Here is an 18,989-nt window from a genome sequence, read left to right on the forward strand (position 1 = left end):
AAAGAATGCCAATGGTCTCATGGACAAGGACAAACTCCACCTCCTGGAAACACCTGCCAAATTTGTAATCAGAAATGTGGTTCTCAGATTGGGCTCATCAGCCACACAATGTCCCACAGAACCCATGACCAGTGACACAGAATTTCCTAGATGAATAATCATACCGGTTAGCAAGCGACTGACAATGACAATACTTAGCTATAATAGGTTTAGAATAAAAAGATCCATTGGCTAGGTTTTTTCAAAAAACAAAATAATCAATTTATTACAAAACACGACTTATTCTATAGAGATGTAAGGCTAATTAACACAATTTGAAATATACAAGTATAAATATCTACACTTTTAAATAAACACACACACACACACCTCTTAACAAAGGCAGCTGTCCAAGGATTTCAAAATGTATTTTGTTCAATAAGCATCGCGAACAACTCTTTCAGACGCTTGTCAGGAGAACAGCTGAAATAGTGCTTTAGCTCTTGCACTGGACCATCAACAAATTGTATTCAACTGCTAGCTACAATTTCAGAGATTTTTCAAGTAGGTAGGAAAAGATTCGTTGAATAGCTTCTTGCACGCTCTCTGTAGGGTATAACCCCAAGTGAGCTCCAATTAATTTCCAAACAAAATAGAAACTCTTAACAGCCAAAAGTCAAGGCATGAGATTTTTGGCCAACAAAACCAGCAGTTAGCTTAGGACACATGACTATCAAACAGAACAGGTATCTTACGACTTTTCAAATGAGTCAGAAAGGTTTTCAGAACCTTTAGTCAAAAGCCTCGTTAAAGAATCTTCCATAACAAAAGAAAGTCAATAGAATATATTTTCTGTCAAGTTCATGAGCTAACCCAATTTTTTGATTTATTATCAATTCCACAATAGTGGAGGAAATATTTACAGTCTTTTTAACAAAACCATTCACTTTCATGCACTTAATTGTAATCAGCAATTGCACCACCCTTACATTAAATGTACAGCAACCCATGAAAAGAAAACTTACTTGTTCCCACATGAAAAACAGCAGATATACATAGCATGCAATACCACAAAATTACAACAACTTACTTGTGAAAATCAGGAAATATGACCGGTTGTCCTTCCAGAAGACCTTTATAATGGCTTCCACTAATGCAGACTAAGCACTTTGGCTAAGGAAAAAAAGACAGATCGTTCTTAAAAGCTCAATGGATCTACTGCAGTAGTTGAGTGAAAAAAAACTTGGTGGTAGTGGTAAAATTAAATTGATGGATATGAAGCTAGGTAACAGAATACCAATGTTTTGCAAATAATCATTACAAAGACCAAAACACTAATTGCATATGACAAAAAAAAAACACACCAGCTCAGAAATTTACTCTGAGATCGTCCACCAAAAGTTTAGCTTTTTCCTGCACAAATGCAAGACTTGCTGAATACACCTCCACTACAAAACAGTATTCCATGGTTCTCAAGTTAGTTTGAACCTACACGTAAATAAATACTGTGATGGAGCATTTATGGGTAATCAATTGTCATTTTGACTTGCTACTGTAATTTTTCTTTCACAAGCTTCCTTTAGTAATCAGATGATTCAAAAAATATATCTTTCAGTTACTCTGTAGGTACTGAACTATTACAGACAACACACAATGGGTAGATCCAAATCCAGTTAAGATCTCAAAGTAGTATTTTTTAAAAAATTCATCTCTAATCGTTCAGAGGGTAGCTGAGAGTCAACTACATTGGAGTCACATTAAGATGACAGACTTCTTTCCCAAAAGAACATTAGTGAACCGAATGTGTTTTTGCAAAAATTGGTAGAAGTTACAGGGTTGCCATTAGACGAGCCTTTTATTCCAGATATTTTTCTGATTGATTTCAAATTTCACGTTCTGCCATGACGTATCTTGAATCCATGCTTCCAGAACATCAACCTGCTGTTCTGGATTACTAGTCGAGTGATGATACCGCTATGCCACCACCTCACCAAGATAAATGAGGCAGATATAGTATCATATTCTTCTATCAAGCCTTATTTATATAAGAAATGTCATATTCTTCAATTAAATATGTTGCAGAGCTGGTCAACTTACATGAATATTTGGGATCTCCGTTGCCATTAGGAGTGCAAGTGTGAATCCAAGTGAGAGTCCCAAAATGGCAACATTGCCTTTTGAAACCTTTGCATGGTTATTAAGAATGTTGAAGGCCTCCTGTGAATCAGTAAGTACAATGCTATATAACCTTTGTGATTTAACAGAAGCATTGATATGAATCTGACAATAGTAAACACAAACACTTAAACTGCCTTTTCAGCATTCCCAAACATCTGTTAGCCTGAGCCTAAGCCTCACTTGGTCCCATTTCCTGGGTCAGGATAATTTACAGATATTTTCTACTGAATCTTTAGAGATATTACAACATACCTCTGGAGCAGTTGGGTCTTGACATCAAGCCTGGCTTACAGGCAGGGTCATTACCACTGCAATACAAGAGTGCTTTCAGGGTCATCTACATGGTGAGGCACTTGGGTCTTTCACAGCACCACTTGAATGCTTACCTAGAGCATTCAAAGAAAGGGAAATATTGTAGTGCCTTCCTGACATTTTCTTTTTACAAATAGTCCAACATTTTGAATTTGACAATTACTTAGATATTTGGAGAGCAAATTGATCAAATAATTATCATCCATCTACACACTCCCAAATCTGATACATTACAAACAACAGGAAATAGAATACAAGACCACTGTTATTTGTGTTCCATTCTAACAGACAGTTAATGTGTTGGCAGCTGTGGTGTACAGCCACAGACCTATAACAGAAAGGACCTGAAAGTAGACTTTTCCTTGCTTTCCCAACTTTAGGCATTACCACAGAGGAAATTCAAGGTACAAAGTCGCAAACTTGAGAACAGTGAAAATAAATGAGATGTAGCATAATAAATCATCTCGAACTGTTAACATTACAAACTAAGCAATTCCAAATTCTAGTCATCAAGAATTACGTGCTGCTCCCTGATAATACTAACATGCCCCCAAACACACACAACTCATTATAGCTGCACGTAGTTAAAATGGGACAGTCAATATACCTTGTACCACCTTCAGTACAGATACATATACACATTTAAAGTGCATTTTAATGGTGCTTTCATTCTAACAGTTTTAAAAACCTCCATTTTCAATTTAGCAGTTACTGTGTATGCTCAATCTTAAAAGCAAATCGATACTTTGCTGCTTCCCCACCTGCCCACCTCTCCTGTTTGCCACCACTGTCCCAAATCTCCTATTTACCATGTCCTAGTCTGACCCTACCACCAGTCATTGATCTTTTCCAAACCCTCACCATCGTGCTTGCCAACCCTCTTCCTGAACCCTTCCTATGAAGGGAGAGAGATGGAGGAGGAGGAGGAGGAAGGAGACAGAGGGCCAGAAACTGCATGGTCAGGAAACAAAGCAGGAACGTTGGAAGGAGCGAAGGAGTAGCAGGGTTGGAACAGTGAATGGGTGGGGAAAGTTTTAAGAACTAGAGATCATCATACTACCCATGCCCTTTTATTCTTCAATTACAATGATTCAGTTAGTTAAATTGTTAATCTCACTATCAACACCCAGGCAAAGAAGTGACAAAGGTAGTTGCAGTCTGTTACCATCAAGACTGAAGAGAAAAACATTTTTTGGACTTTAATGAAATACATTCCAAAGCAACTGAAACTAACAGGCATGAAGAATATGAGCAAAGTCTGATCCATACCAGCAACCCCTGAAAGCGATTCATTTCTTGTGTGCGTGACATTCTAAGACAGTATTTACTGCCCAACCCTAGATCTCCTTGAGAAGGTGATCAGCTGCCTTCTTGAACCACCACAATTCATTTGATATAGGTAAAAAAACAATGTCATTAGGGAGGGAGTTCCAGGATGTTGACCCAGCAACACTGAAGGAATGTCAATATATTTCCAAATCTGGATGGTAAATGGCTGAGAGAGGGAATTTTTCAATGGTGGCGCTCCCATGTATCTGGTACCTTTGTCCTAGATGGTAGTTATCATGATTTGGAAGGTATTGTCTAAAGAGCCTTGGTGAATTTCTGCAGTCCATTGTGCTGCTGCTTTCGAACATCTGTGATGGAGGAAGTCAATGTTTATTGATATAATGCCATCAAGCTGGTTGCTTTGCCCTGGATGGTTTCAAGTTTCATAAGTGTTGTTTGTCCTGCACCTGTCCAGGAAAATTGGGGGTATGTCATCATAGTCCTGAACTGTGCCTTGTCGATGGTGGACAAGCTTTGGGCATTCAGGTAGTGATCAAAGTTTGGGTGAAGATTTGTAGCTCAGGTGCTCGATGTTGTGGTTCTGTTCGCCGAGCTGGAAATTTTTGTTGCAAACGTTTCGTCCCCTGTCTAGGTGACCTCCTCAGTGCTTGGGAGCCTCCTGTGAAGCGCTTCTGTGGTGTTTCCTCCGGCATTTATAGTGGCCTGTCCCTGCCGCTTCCGGTTGTCAGTTTCAGCTGTCCGCTGTAGTGGCCGGTATATTGGGTCAAGGTCGATGTGTTCGTTGATGGAGTTTGTGGATGAGTGCCATGATTCTAGGAATTCCCTGGCTGTTTTTTGTTTGGCTTGCCCTATAATGGTAGTGTTGTCCCAGTCAAATTCATGTTGCTTGTCGTCTGCGTATGTGGCTAATAAGAATTCAACTGGGACAACACTACCATTATAGGGCAAGTGAAACAAAGAACAGCCAGGGAATTCCTAGAAGCATGGCACTCATCCACAAACTCCATCAACAAACACATCGACCTGGACCCAATATACTGGCCACTACAGCGGACAGCTGAAACTGACAACCAGAAGCGGCAGGGACAGGCCACTATAAATGCCGGAGGAAACACCACAGAAGCGCTTCACAGGAGGCTCCCAAGCACTGAGGAGGTCATCTAGACAGGGGACGAAACGTTTGCAACAAAAATTTCCAGCTCGACGAACAGAACCACAACATTCAGGTTGAGTTACACCTACACGATATCTAACCTCAGACCTACTCTTGTATGGCTATTCCAGTTTGGTTTCTTTTCAATGATAATATTCAGGATGTTGATAGTGGGGGATTCAGGAGAAAGTGAGGACTGCAGATTCTGAAGATTAGAGTCGAAAAGTGTGGTGTGAGGAAAGCATAGCATCCGAGGAGCAGGAGAGTTGATGTTTCAAGCATGAGCTCTTCATCAAGGATTCAGTTGTAATAGCATTGTTCCTTGATATTCAATGTTTAGTTTCTCTTTTGTTGGAGACTGAGATAGTATGGCATTTATGTCACACGAATGTTCCTTGCCCTAGTCAGCCAAAGCCTGGATAATGTCTGGGTCTTGCACTGCTAATGGTGATGAACATTACACATTCATCAGTGAACAATCCCAACGTAACGTTATGATGGAGCGATTGTCATTGATGAAATAGTTGAAAATGCCCTGGTGCCGAGATGATGCATGGTAGACAACAGAGGCTCAAAACATCCAATGCCCTAGAAGAATACAGAAAGTGCAGTGGTTTGCTTTTAAAAACAGATTAGGACAGTTGAGGGGGGACAAAAAAGAAAACACGAGAGGGTAACATTAAAGAAAACCCAAAGGCATTTTATAAATATATTAGGGGCAAAAGAATAACCAGGAAATGAGTAGGGCCCATTAGGAACCAAAGTGGCAATGTCTGTGTGGAGTTGGAAGACATACCTAAGGTTTTAAATGAGTACTTTGCAACTATAATCATCCCAAATCTTCCAGGGTATAGTGTTGACTCCCCTTCTGAGTCCCGATGTCCATGCTACGCACCGACCCCAACCCCTCACCACCACACCCCTCCCCCCTCACCTACATTAATTTTCAAATTCTCTCTGGCCACAGAAGGGGTGCCAAAGGACTGGAGGATGGCTAATAAAGGTATCATTATTCAAGAATGGTCGTCGGGATAAATCAATGTACATTTGTAGTAGGGAAATTATTGGAAAGAATTCTGAGGGACAGAATTAATCTCTACTTGGCAAGATGAGAATTAAGCAAAGATAGTCTGTGCAACTTTGCCAAATGGAGATCACATCTAAAAATTCATTAAGTTGTTAGATGTGATGACTCGGTGCATGAATGAGTGTAGTACACTCTGACAAGGCCGTGCATGGTAGACTAATTAAAAAGCTAAGAACCCACAGGATCCAGGGTAATTTGGCAAATTGGATCAAAGATTGGGTTAGTGACAGAGTCATAGAGATGTACAGCATGGAAATAGACCCTTCGGTCCAACCTGTCCACGCCGACCAGATATCCCAACCCAATCTAGTCCCACCTGCCAGCACCCGGCCCATACCCCTCCAAACCTTTCCCATTCATATACCCATTCAAATGCCTCTTAAATGTTGCAATTGTACCAGCATCCACCACTTCCTCTGGAAGCTCATTCCATACACCTACCACCCTCTGCGTGAAAAAGTTGCCCATTAGATCTCTTTTATATCTTTCCCCTCTCACCCTAAACCTATGCCCTCTAGTTCTGGACTCCCCCAACCCAGAGAAAAGACTTTGCCTATTTACCCTATCCATGCCCCTCATAATTTTGTAAACCTCTATACGGTCACCCCTCAGTCTCCGACATTCCAGGGAAAACAGCCCCAGCCTGTTCAGCCTCTCCCCATAGCTCAAATCCTCCATCTTTGTTCAGCAACACTCCCGAGGACCTTACCATTAAGTGTATTAGTCCTGCTAAGATTTGCTTTCACAAAATGCAGCACCTCACATTTATCTGAATTAAACATCATCTGCCACTTCTCAGCCCATTGTCCCATCTGGTCAAGATCCTGTTGTAATCTGAGGTAACCTTCTTCGCTGTCCACTACACCTTCAATTTGGTGTGATCTGCAAACTTATAACTGTATCTCTTATGCTCACATCCAAATCATTTTTGTAAATGACAAAACGTAGAGGACCTAGCACCGATCCTTGTGGCATTCCACTGGTCACAGGCCTCCAGTCTGAAAAACAACCCTCCACCACCACCCTCTGTCTTCTATCTTTCAGCCAGTTCTGTATCCAAATGGCTAGTTCTCCCTGTATTCCGTGAGATCTAACCTTGCTAATCAGTCTGCCATGGGGAACCTTGTCAAATGCCTTACTGAATGCCATATAGATCACATCTACCGCTCTACCCACATCAATCCTCTTTGTTACTTCTTCAAAAAACTCAATCAAGTTTGTGAGACATAATTTCCCACTCTCAAAGCCATGTTGACTATCCCTAATCAGTCTTTGCCTTTCCAAATGCATGTACATCCTGTCCCTCGGGATTCCCTCCAACAACTTGCCCACCACCGATGTCAGGCTCACTGATCTATAGTTCCCTGGCTTGTCCTTACCACCCTTCTTAAATAGTGGCACCACGTTAGCCAATCTCCAGTCTTCTGGCACCTCACCTGTGACTATCGATGATGCAAATATCTCAGCAAGAGGCCCAGTAATCACTTCTCTCACTTCCCACAGAGTTCTCGGGTACACCTGATCAGGTCCTGGGGATTTATCCACCTTTACGGTGATGGCTAAAGTGTTTCTGTGTCTGGCATCCCGCTGGGCACAGGCTTCCATTGGGTTCAATGCGAGGTCCCTTGCTATTTGCATACATTAATGAACAAGACAATAAAAATGGAGGTATGATCAGTAAGTGTTAAATTGAAATGAAAACTGGTAGAGTGGTAAAGAGTGAGGAGGAACGCCTTAGACTACAGGATGATATAGGTGGGCTAGTCAGGTGGTCCAAATGGTGACAACTAAAATTTAATTCTGAAAACTGAGGGGTGATGGGGGGTTTGGGGGGAATTAACAAAGGTGAAACATTTGGGGAATTTGGGAAAAATACACATTGAATTGTCGGATCTTCAGAAGTACAGAGAATTAGAGGGACCTTTGTATGCATTTCACAGATCCACGAAGGCAATAGAACAGGCGGCATATGGGATAAGGCGGCATATGGGATACTTGTCTTTACTAGTCAAGGCACTGAATACAACTACAAGGAGATTATGATGGAGCTGTATATCATATTAGTTATGTCACTACTGGAGTTGTCACACCATAGGAAGGATGTAATTGTACTAGAGAGGATGCAGAAGAGATTCACCAGGATGTCGCCTGAGCTAGAGCAATTCAACTGTGAAGAGAAACTAGACAGACTGACTTATTTTCTTTAGAGCAGAGAATGCTGAGTGGGTATTTGATTGAAGTACACAAAGTTTTGAGGGGACATAGACATCTTGGTTAGGGAGAAACCTTTCCCCTTAGAGAGAGGTCAGTAACCAAATGATACAGTTTTAAGATAAAAAGCATGAGATTTAAAGGGGATGTGAGGAAAATACTTTAGCCAGAGGTGTGGATATCTGGAACTCACTGTCTGAAAAAGTGATAGAAGCAGGAACGCCCAAGACGTTTAAGAAATATTTAGATGAACACTTGAAATGCCATCATATACAAGGCTATGGGTTAATGCTGGAAAATGGGATTAGAATAAATGAATGTTTGATGAACACCACAGACACAACAGGCTGTAAGGCCATTTTTCCTGCTTTAAAAACTCTATGAACTTTCACAAAGGCACCTGAGACAGCACCTTCTGAATCCACAACCTGGAAGAAAAAGATACATGGGAACATAACCACTTGCAACCACTCCCATGAATTTAGTGATTGGTGACATAATACATGTCACAATCAACCAAATTTAACATTGCTTTGGCATATTTGTATCTTTGGTACTGATGTGCTCCTTATAATATTCCACTGTAATAAATATATCAACTACCATATTTGTAAATCCAAAATAGTATCTTATGAAAATATTCATTACCTTGAAGTAAGAGAGGTTTGGGTCAAATGTTTGCAATGACCGTGGGACATTCTTATGTCCCAAGTAAGCCAAAGCGAAGGTTGCAAATCCTCGTGATGCAAGAAGAGCTGCACGGTATTCAACAAGACCTCCACCACCACCCCACATGTCTAAAATGGCAGGAAATGGTCCAGGTCCTAAAAAAGAAAGCAGTAAGACTAGTTCTAAACAATAAGTCCAAAGAACTGTAAATGCTGGAAATCAGAAACAAAAACAGAAATTGCTGGAAAATCTTAGAAGATCTGGCAGCATCTATGGGGAGAAAGTAGAGTTAATGTGTACTCCAAGAATAAATCTAAACTGCAGATAACAATTTGCTGCAAATCCTATATGACATTGTGCACTGCAGATCAATAATATGCATATCAAAAGGACTATTTAGAGCAGCTTTAGATGGTCCCAAATAGAAAGAATACACATTTCATATTGCACATTGCACAGCTGCAGTATAACCTAAAGCACTTCTGAAGTGTAGTTATTGCTAAGACATATAAAATCTGGGATCCAATTTGGGTGGATGAATAAATGCTGGGAGCACAGTGATGAGCATTTTTGTTTTAATTTCTTTATCTTTTTTAGAAATAAGAAACAATTCAAGTAACTTTGTTCAAGTAACTCTTCAGATATTCTAATTACCTTGGTAATGTTTCAGAGCAGCATTCCCAAAAGCAATAGGGGGCTTTGCTAATTTGGTCATTCCCAGAAATATGTGCATTATATTTCTTTTCATACAATTTGGACAATATCTTAAATAAAATGTACTCTTTTCTTCTTTATAATATTCTCAAATGTAATTAACCTTCTAAAAACCATTGCTATGCTGTGTGATACCCAGCCAGTTTCAATTTGTTTAAAATTTCCACTGTTAACAACAATGAAATAATCTCATTAGTCTAGAGAAATAAGATTCTGCTAAAATGATCTACAATTCCCAGTATAGTTTGAGCATTCCTTTTGATGACCAAATTCTGCAGCTTTGAAACATAGCCATTTCAACACTTTGATAAATTAAATCTCTTGGTCAAAGGCTTTGGAGATATTTAAGGCAAAGTTCACCATTGTATATTAAACAAGATAACAGATTTAAGTCAAAGTAATTCTGCACTCTTGACTATACAACATCCTCTCAAAGCAATATTAGTGCTGTTTCTTGCGGCTCATGATACAACTATATATTTTTCCCAATAATATAGGGGCTTCTTTAGTAATGTGCATTGATATAGCACCTTTAATATAGCAAAGCATCCCAAAAAATTCATAGGAGTATTAAGAAGCAAATTTGACACATGAACTAAGGACAAAATGCTTAAAGAAGTAGTTTTTAAAAGGAACAGCACAAAGAAAACAAGTAGAAGGAAGGAGATGTTTATGGAGAGAATATCAGGACTTGTATCAAGGTAACTGAAAGCATTAGTGCCAACGGTACAACAATTAATTGGGATGCACAAGAGAGCGCATATTTAGAGCAGCTCAGATAACTTTGGAAGACTACAAAGCTGGAGGATAGTAAAAGAGGAGATTTGAAAACAAGGATAAGAAATTGTCCTGCAGTCAATGGCAATCAGCAAACAAGGATGCTTGTTGAATGGGACTTAGAACATAGAAAAATACAGCGCAGTACAGGTCCTTTGGCCCTCGATGTTGCGCCGATCCAAGCCCACCTAACCTACACTAGCCCACTATCCTCCATATGCCTATCCAATGCCCGTTTAAATACCCATAAAGAGGGAGAGTTCACCACTGCTACTGGCAGGGCATTCCATGAACTCACGACTTGCTGAGTAAAGAATCTACCCCTAACATCTGAGCTATACCTACCACCCCTTAATTTAAAGCTATGCCCCCTCGTAATAGCTGACTTGATATGAGTTAGAACACAAGTAATAGTGTTGTAGTTTGTGGAGGGTTGAAGATGGGACACTAGCCAGCACTGCTTTAAAATACTCAAAGTATAAAGGTAATAAAGACTGGGGTTTTTGCAACAGATGACCTGAGGCAGGGGTACAGTCAGGCAGTAGGGTGTGGAGAGAAATGAATACAGTGATGCTGTGAATATATGAACAGAAGGGTTTACAACTGAATGCTATTCTCAAGAACTTAAAGGTGCTGGTGTTGGACTACGGTGGACAAAAGTTAAAAATCACATGACACCAGGTTATAGTCCAACAGCTTTATTTGGAAGCACTAGCTTCTGGAGTGCCACTCCATCACGTGATTGTGGAGAATAAGATCATGATCACAGAATTTATAGCCAAAGGAGTCCAGTGTCATGGAGATGTGATACATTAAACAATCTTAGATTAAATCTTTCATATTTTAGAATGGGATATGCTTATTTCTGTTCTTTGATATGTAAATACCAGAACTTTTCTTGAAATACGTTCAAGATAGCTTAGCTTTTCGAACGAAGTCTGTCTGTGTCCCAACGTCGAGTCAGACTGAGAAGCCCTCTGCATAGTTTTACATAATTTTACAAAGATTCATGCAGTTTTTGAGCAAAATAAAGTGTAATTCTGCAAAAGCAAATTCACCACATAAACTTATATGTGTGCGTGTGTGTGAGACAGAGACAGACAGCGAGACAGATAGCGAGACAGAGAGCGAGCGAGCGAGCAGTGAGCTCACCTGTAGTGTCACATTGACCCAAGGTCCCGGTTGAGGCCATTCCCATGGGTACACAACTTTGCTACCAGCTTCTGCTTAGCCACTCTGGGTTGTTGCTTGTCCCAAAGTCCGCTCTGGAGGATGGTCTTCCAAAAGGTCCAAGGCCAAATGTCCTGGACCGCTGAAGGATTCCCCAACTGGGAGGGAACACTCCTGCCTGGTGATTGTTGCACTGTGTCTACTACTCCATTTTTGTAGCGTCTGCTCAGTCTTGCAAATATACCATGCCTGAGGGCGTCCTTGCCTGCAGCATATATGAGATAGGCCACGTTGGCGGAGTCACACGAATATGCACGGTGTACATAGTGAGAGGTGTCCCCACGTATAATGGTGATATCCGTGTCGATACTCTGACACGCCTTGCAGCGGCTGCCAATGAAGGCACCTTGAAACCCATTGTACAGGGGACCCCCAGCTTCTGTCGTGACACAACAGATTTCTCACAGAAAAACAGCACCCATGGACCAGCCGAACCGGGAACATTCCTCGTCACAATGTACATGTCAGCACTCTCCACCAGCATCCCCCACGATGACGGTATCGGGGCAACAGCCTCAGTACCCAATACCAACAACTGCGAATCTCCGAGCACCATGCTACAACTCATCCGCTACATCCTTGACCAAGACGTTTTCACCTTTGACAACCAGTTCTTCATCCAGATATACGGAAATGCCATGGAGACCACCTTTGCACCCAATATGCCACCATTTTCATGCACAAGTTTGACCAAGACTTCTTTTCTGAACAGGTCCTCCAACCAACACTATACTTTAGATATATTGATGACATTTTCTTCCTCACGACACATGGCAAGGAGTCCCTGAAACAATTACAGTGATATCAACAAGTTTCATCCCACCATCAGACTTACCATGGACTACACTTTAGTATCTGTCTCATTCTTGGACACATGCATCTCCATTAAGGATAGGCACCTCAATACAGCGCAAACTCATGGATAACCTCACGAGGCTACACTTCTCTAGCTTCCATCCAAAACATAATAAGCAGCCAAATATTCAGAAGATTGTCTGGACTCAAACTTTTTCTGATTTTAAAAGGTAAATAGAAAGTATTGCATCCCGGATGCAATTCAATTGGTCAAACTACATGACGTTAAGGAACACACAATTTATTCATACACTATAGTTAAAACACAAAAAAAGAAAAATACAAGCCCTCCGCACACACACACACACAATCTGTTTTGATGAGGAAGAACGTGGCAAACACTTGAAAGTGCTTAAGGATGCCCTCATAAGAACGGGGTACGATGCTCAACTCATTAACCGCCAGTTCCAACATGCCACAGCGAGAAACTGTAATGACCTCCTCAGGAGACAGACACTGGCTGCAACAGACTAGGTACACTTCATTGTATAGTACTTCCTGGGAGCCAAGCAACTACATCATTGTTTCCACGCTGTAATGTAATCTAATCTAATCTAATCTAAATCATGTTCTTCGCAGCCTTCAACACATTATCCATGAGAATGAGCACCACGCCAAGACCTTCCTCATGCATCAACTATTTGTCTTTAAACAACCACCAAACCTCAAACAGATCATTGGGCATTTTCCTGTGAACAGTCTTCAGGACAACAATACTGTACAACCCTGTCAGGGCAGCCACTACCAGACGTGTTCAGAGTATCGATACGAGTAACACCATTATTTATGGGGACACCTCTCACCATGTATGTGATGAGTACTCATGTGACTTGGCCAACATGGTCTATCTCATACACTGCAGGCAAGGATCCCCTGAGACATGGTACATTGGCGAGACCAAGCAGATGCTACAACAAATTAATGGTCACCGCACAATAATCACCAGGCAGGAGTATTCTCTCCCAACCGGGAACACTTCAGTGGTCCAGGACATTTGGCTTTGAGTGACCATCCTCCAAGGTGGACTGCAGGACAAGTAACAACGCAGAGTGGCTGAGCAGAATGTGATAGCAAAATTTGGCTCCATAGGAATGGCCTCAACCGGGACCTTGGGTTCACATCACACTACAGGGGACCCCACTGCACCACACACGTGCAGATCCTCTCTCATACACAGGCTCTCTCTCAAATACACATGCATACACCCCCCCCCTCCCCCCGAAACTCTTATCCACACGTGCACCATCTTACAGGCACATACCCAATTACACTCAATACACATAACCAAGCTTACACTCACATACGATCATGTGTATTCACACCCACACACATGTGCACATTTACTCTGTTGCTCAAACTTATGCATGCATAAGTTTATGTGGCGAATTTGCTTTTGCAGAATTACATTTTATTTTGCTCAAGAACTGCATGAATCTTTGTAAAATTATGTAAAACTAGGCAAAGGGCTTGTCAGTCTGACTCAACATTATAACACAGACAGACTTCACACACATTGTTCAAAAAGCTAAGCTATCTTGAGAATGTATTTTTAAAAAAGTTCTGGTATTTACATATCAAAGAACAGAAACCAGAATATCCTATTGTAAAATATGAAAGATTTAATCTAAAATTGTTAATGTATCACATCTCCATGACACTGGATTCCTTTGGCTATAAATTCTGTGATCATGATCTTATTCTCCATAACCATCGGATGAAGGAGTGGCACTCCAAAAGCTAGTGCTTCCAAATAAACCTGGTGTTGTGTGATTTTTTAATATTCTCAAGAACACAAGTGATAGAAACTGGAGTAGATCTTAAGGTTTGTCAATCTTCCTATGCCATTAATACAATCATGGCTAATCTCAGGTCAGAGTATTGCTTGCCTACTTGCTCCCTTGATTCCTCAGAATAGGAAACCTTCCATCCAACATTAACTATGTATTCAACAATGAAGCATCTATAGCTCTCCAGGGTAGAAGATACTAAAGATTCACAAACATTTCAGTAAACAAAAAATCCTCATGAGTCATAAACCACTTTTTCACGAGACTTGGTTGTGTTTTAGATTCTCCAATCAATGAGAACAATCTCTCAGTATCTCCATGGATCCACTTTAAAATTTGTGTTTCAGAGATCATCTCTCATTCTTCTAAAGTCCAAAGAAAGTAGACTCAATTTATTCAATGTGTCATCCCAGAGACCAATTTAATGAACCTTCATTATACCGCTTCCAAAGCAAAATATCTTTTTATTAAATGCGAACACCAAACCTGCGTAAGTATTCCCAGGAGTGATCTCACCTATACCCTGTACAACTATAGCATGACATTTTTATTCATATACCCCAGTCTTTTTAATAAAGGCCAACACACCATATTGTTTGATTTATCTACATGCAAACTTTTTGCATTCCTTGTAAAAGCACTCAAATCCCTACAAACATCAATATTTACAAGCTTCACATCTTCCAAAAATATTCTTATTTTCTATTTAGAAACACTCCTGGACTGGAGGAGATAGCATCTGTCCATTTTCCCGAATTTATTTGCCTTTGTTAAGGGTTCAAAGTTTGTGAGAAGATTTGTAGCTCGGGTGCTCGTTGCTGTGGTTTTGTTCGCCGAGCTGGAAGTTTTTGTTCCAAACGTTTCGTCCCCTGTCTAGGTGACCTTCTCAGTGCTTGGGAGCCTTTTGTGAAGCGCTTCTGTGGTGTTTCCTCCAGCATTTATAGTGGCCTGTCCCTGCCGCTTCCGGTTGTCAGTTTCAGCTGTCTGCTGTAGTGGCCGGTATATTGGGTCCAGGTCGATGTGTTCGTTGATGGAGTTTGTGGATGAGTGCCATGCTTCTAGGAATTCCCTGGCTGTTCTTTGTTTGGCTTGCCCGATAATGGTAGTGTTGTCCCAGTCAAATTCATGTTGCTTGTCGTCTGCGTGTGTGGCTACTAGGGATAGCTGGTCGTGTCGTTTCGTGGCTAGTTGATGTTCGTGGATGCGGATCGTTAGCGGTCTTCCTGTTTGTCCTATATAGTGTTTTGTGCAGTCCTTGCATGGGATTTTGTACACTACATTAGTTTTGCTCATGCTGGGTATCGGGTCCTTCGTTCTGGTGAGTTGTTGTCTGAGTGTGGCTGTTGGTTTGTGTGCTGTTATGAGTCCTAGTGGTCGCAGTAGTCTGGCTGTCATTTCAGAGATGTTCTTAATGTATGGTAGTGTGGCTAGTCCTTTGGGTTGCGGCATGTCCTCGTTCCGTTGTCTTTCCCTTAGGCATCTGTTGATGAAATTGCGAGGATATCCGTTTTTGGCGAATACCTTGTATAGGTGTTCCTCTTCCTCTTTTTGCAGTTCTGGTGTGCTGCAGTGTGTTGTGGCCCTTGATGCAACTAGGATAAACAACACACTGAGGAACCTACAAAAACAAACGGACATATAACCAGGTCTGACCTACAAAGAATGAAACCTGAAAGCACCAATACCCCCAGATTCTATGGACTACCTAAAGTGCACAAACCAGACATCCCACTCAGGCCCATAGTATCACTACCAGGGACACCATCACACAAACTGGCTAAAGAACTACAGCAGAAACTGAAACACCTGATCAGCGGATCCAGACACTCTTATACAATCAACACAGGAATTCTTGGACATCAGAAATATACACACAGACAAGGAAGAAACCATGGTCTCATTTGACGTAACGGCACTGTTCACCTCTATTGACAAAGCCCTAGCCAGAGAAACAATAGCCAACCTGCTGAACAGACATAAACAGACAACACGACGTTGAACCCATCAACAAAGACGGCATACTTAAACTACTGGACTTGTGCCTCACAACACACTTCACATTCAACAACCAGATATACGAACAAATCAACGGAACACCCATGGGCTCACCGATCTCGGGACTCATAGCAGAAGCAGTAATGCAAAGGTTAGAACAAACAAACAGTCTTACCACAAATTCAACCCAAACTCTGGGTCAGATACGTTGATGACACCTTTGTAATCATTAAAAAAACACGGAAATAGAGAAAACACACCGGATCATCAACTCCACGCTCACAGGAATCCGATTCACGAGAGAGGAAGAAAAGGACAACCAACTCCCATTCCTAGAAGTGAGGGTACAGAGAACACCAAACGGAGAATTCACCACTAAGGTACACAGGAAAGCCACACACACAGACCAAGTCCTGAACTATGAAAGCAACCACCCCAATACACACAAACGAAGATGCATCAAGACACTATTCAAAAGGGCCACAACACACTGCAGCACACCAGAACTGCAAAAAGAGGAAGAGGAACACCTATACAAGGTATTCGCAAAAAACGGATATCCTCGCAATTTCATCAACATATGCCTAAGGGAAAGACAACGGACTGAGGACATGCCGTAACCCAAAGGACTAGCCACACTACCATACATCAAGAACATCTCTGAAATGACAGCCAGACTACTGCAACCACTAGGACTCATAACAGCACACAAACCAACAGCCACACTCAGACAACAACTCACCAGAACGAAGGACCCGATACCCAGCATGAGTAAAACTAATGTAGTGTACAAAATTGCATGCAAGGACTGCACAAAACACTATATAGGACAAACAGGAAGACCGCTAACGATCCGCATCCACGAACATCAACTAGCCACGAAACGACACGACCAGCTATCCCTAGTAGCCACACACGCAGACGACAAGCAACATGAATTTGACTGGGACAACACTACCATTATAGGGCAAGCCAAACAAAGAACAGCCAGGGAATTCCTAGAATCATGGCACTCATCCACAAACTCCATCAACGAACACATCGACCTGGACCCAATATACCAGCCACTACAGCAGACAGCTGAAACTGACAACCGGAAGCGGCAGGGACAGGCCACTATAAATGCCGGAGGAAACACCACAGAAGCGCTTCACAAGAGGTTCCCGAGCACTGAGGAGGTCACCTAGACAGGGGACGAAACGTTTGCAACAAAAACTTGTTAAGGGTGCGTTTATGACATTTTGCTATCTCAGAACAGTTGATGATCAGTAGTTAAATAACATATTCTTTTGTTAAGTATTTCAATAGTTAAAGATATGCCAATTCTCTTTTTTGTTACTATTTTAACTGTGGTACATGAATAAAGTGTGTTTTGCTCAAAGCCTAGTAGATTGCCCAATCAAATCACATCTGCATCACAACGCCGCACACTTGCCTTTCATTAAAAGTTAGGGTCTATGCTATCTCCTTAATCTATTTTGAGGGGGTTCAGTCTGGTCCATAACATTTGGAAGTCTTTATCATACCTTCTCAAATGCTTTCTTCCTTTGATATTCCAACCAACATTTAAAAACTCAAACTTGGTACATCCAATTATTGCATTCTGACTTACTTTGCATTTATTCTTTTTAACATCAAGGTACTGGTCTTTTTACTTTTAACCTCAGTTGTTTGATCTTTTTCTTTGGTTTATGTAAATATTTCAAGTATTTTAATACCACTGGGATCTGCCTTATTGTCTCAATACGATCACAGAAAAGGATAATCAATACTGAGTCAGAGATGTACAGCACGGAAACAGACTCTTCGGTCGAACTCATCCATGCAGACAGGCATCCTAACCTAATCTAATCCCATTTGCCAGCACTTGGCCCATAACCCTTAAAACCCTTCCTATTCATATACCCACCCAGATGCCTTTTGAATGCTGTAATTGTACCAGCCTCCACCATTTCCTCTGGCAGCTCATTTCATACATGCACCACCCTCTGCATGAACAAGGTGCCCCTTAGTTCCTTTTAAATCTTTTCCCTCTCACCCTAAACCTATGCCCTTCAGTTCTGGACTTCCTGACCCCAGGGAAAAGACTTTGTCTATTTATCCTATCCATGCCCCTCATGATTTTATAAACCTCGAGAAGGTCATCCCTCAGTCTCCAACACTCCAGAGAAAACAGCCCCAGCCTACTCAACCTCTCCCTATAGCTCAAATCCTCCAACCCTGGTAACATCCTTGCAAATCTTTTCTGAACTCTTTCAGGTTTCACAGCATCCTTCCAATAGGAGGGAGACCAGAATTGCATGCAATATTGCAAAAATGGCCTAACCAATGGCCTGTACAACTGCAACATGATCTCCCAATTCCTCTACTCAGTGCTCTGACCAATTGAAGAAAGCATATCAGACGCCTTCTTCATGACCCTAACTACCTAGAACTGTACTTTTAAGGGACTATGAACCTGCATTCCGAGGTCTCTTTGTTCAGCAATACTCCCCATGACCATACCATTAAGGCCTGCTCTGATTTCCTTTTCCAAATTCCAGATTAGGTTAGGATGCCTGTCTGCATGGATGAGTTCGACCGAAGAGTCTGTTCCTTGCATTTATCAAAATTAAACTTCATTTGCCACTCCTCAGCCCATTGGCCCATCTGATCAAGATATTGTATTCAGAGGTAATCTTCTTCGCTGTCCACTATACCTCCAATTTTAGTGTCATTGCAAACTTACTAATTATACCCCCTGTGTCCAAAT

The 18,989-nt window shown here is 41.4% G+C and overlaps 1 protein-coding gene across 7 annotated transcripts in view; it reads right to left on the reverse strand.

Moving 5' to 3' along the window:
- The window catches only part of LOC122561801 (peroxisomal succinyl-coenzyme A thioesterase-like), an 87,165-nt gene that overhangs the window by 51,525 nt on the left and 16,651 nt on the right, over positions 1–18,989 (reverse strand). For all 7 annotated transcript variants that reach the window (XM_043713968.1, XM_043713972.1, XM_043713967.1 and 4 more), the window contains exons 6-8: positions 8,859–9,034; positions 2,077–2,196; positions 1,070–1,152 (exon numbers count right to left, since the gene is read on the reverse strand). In XM_043713968.1, the coding sequence (XP_043569903.1) occupies positions 1,070–1,152; positions 2,077–2,196; positions 8,859–9,034 (379 nt within the window). The remainder of the gene's footprint in view (positions 1–1,069; positions 1,153–2,076; positions 2,197–8,858; positions 9,035–18,989) is intronic.

This window comes from Chiloscyllium plagiosum, chromosome 23 (genome assembly GCF_004010195.1).
Source record: "Chiloscyllium plagiosum isolate BGI_BamShark_2017 chromosome 23, ASM401019v2, whole genome shotgun sequence".
Classification (NCBI taxonomy): Eukaryota; Metazoa; Chordata; class Chondrichthyes; order Orectolobiformes; family Hemiscylliidae; genus Chiloscyllium; species Chiloscyllium plagiosum.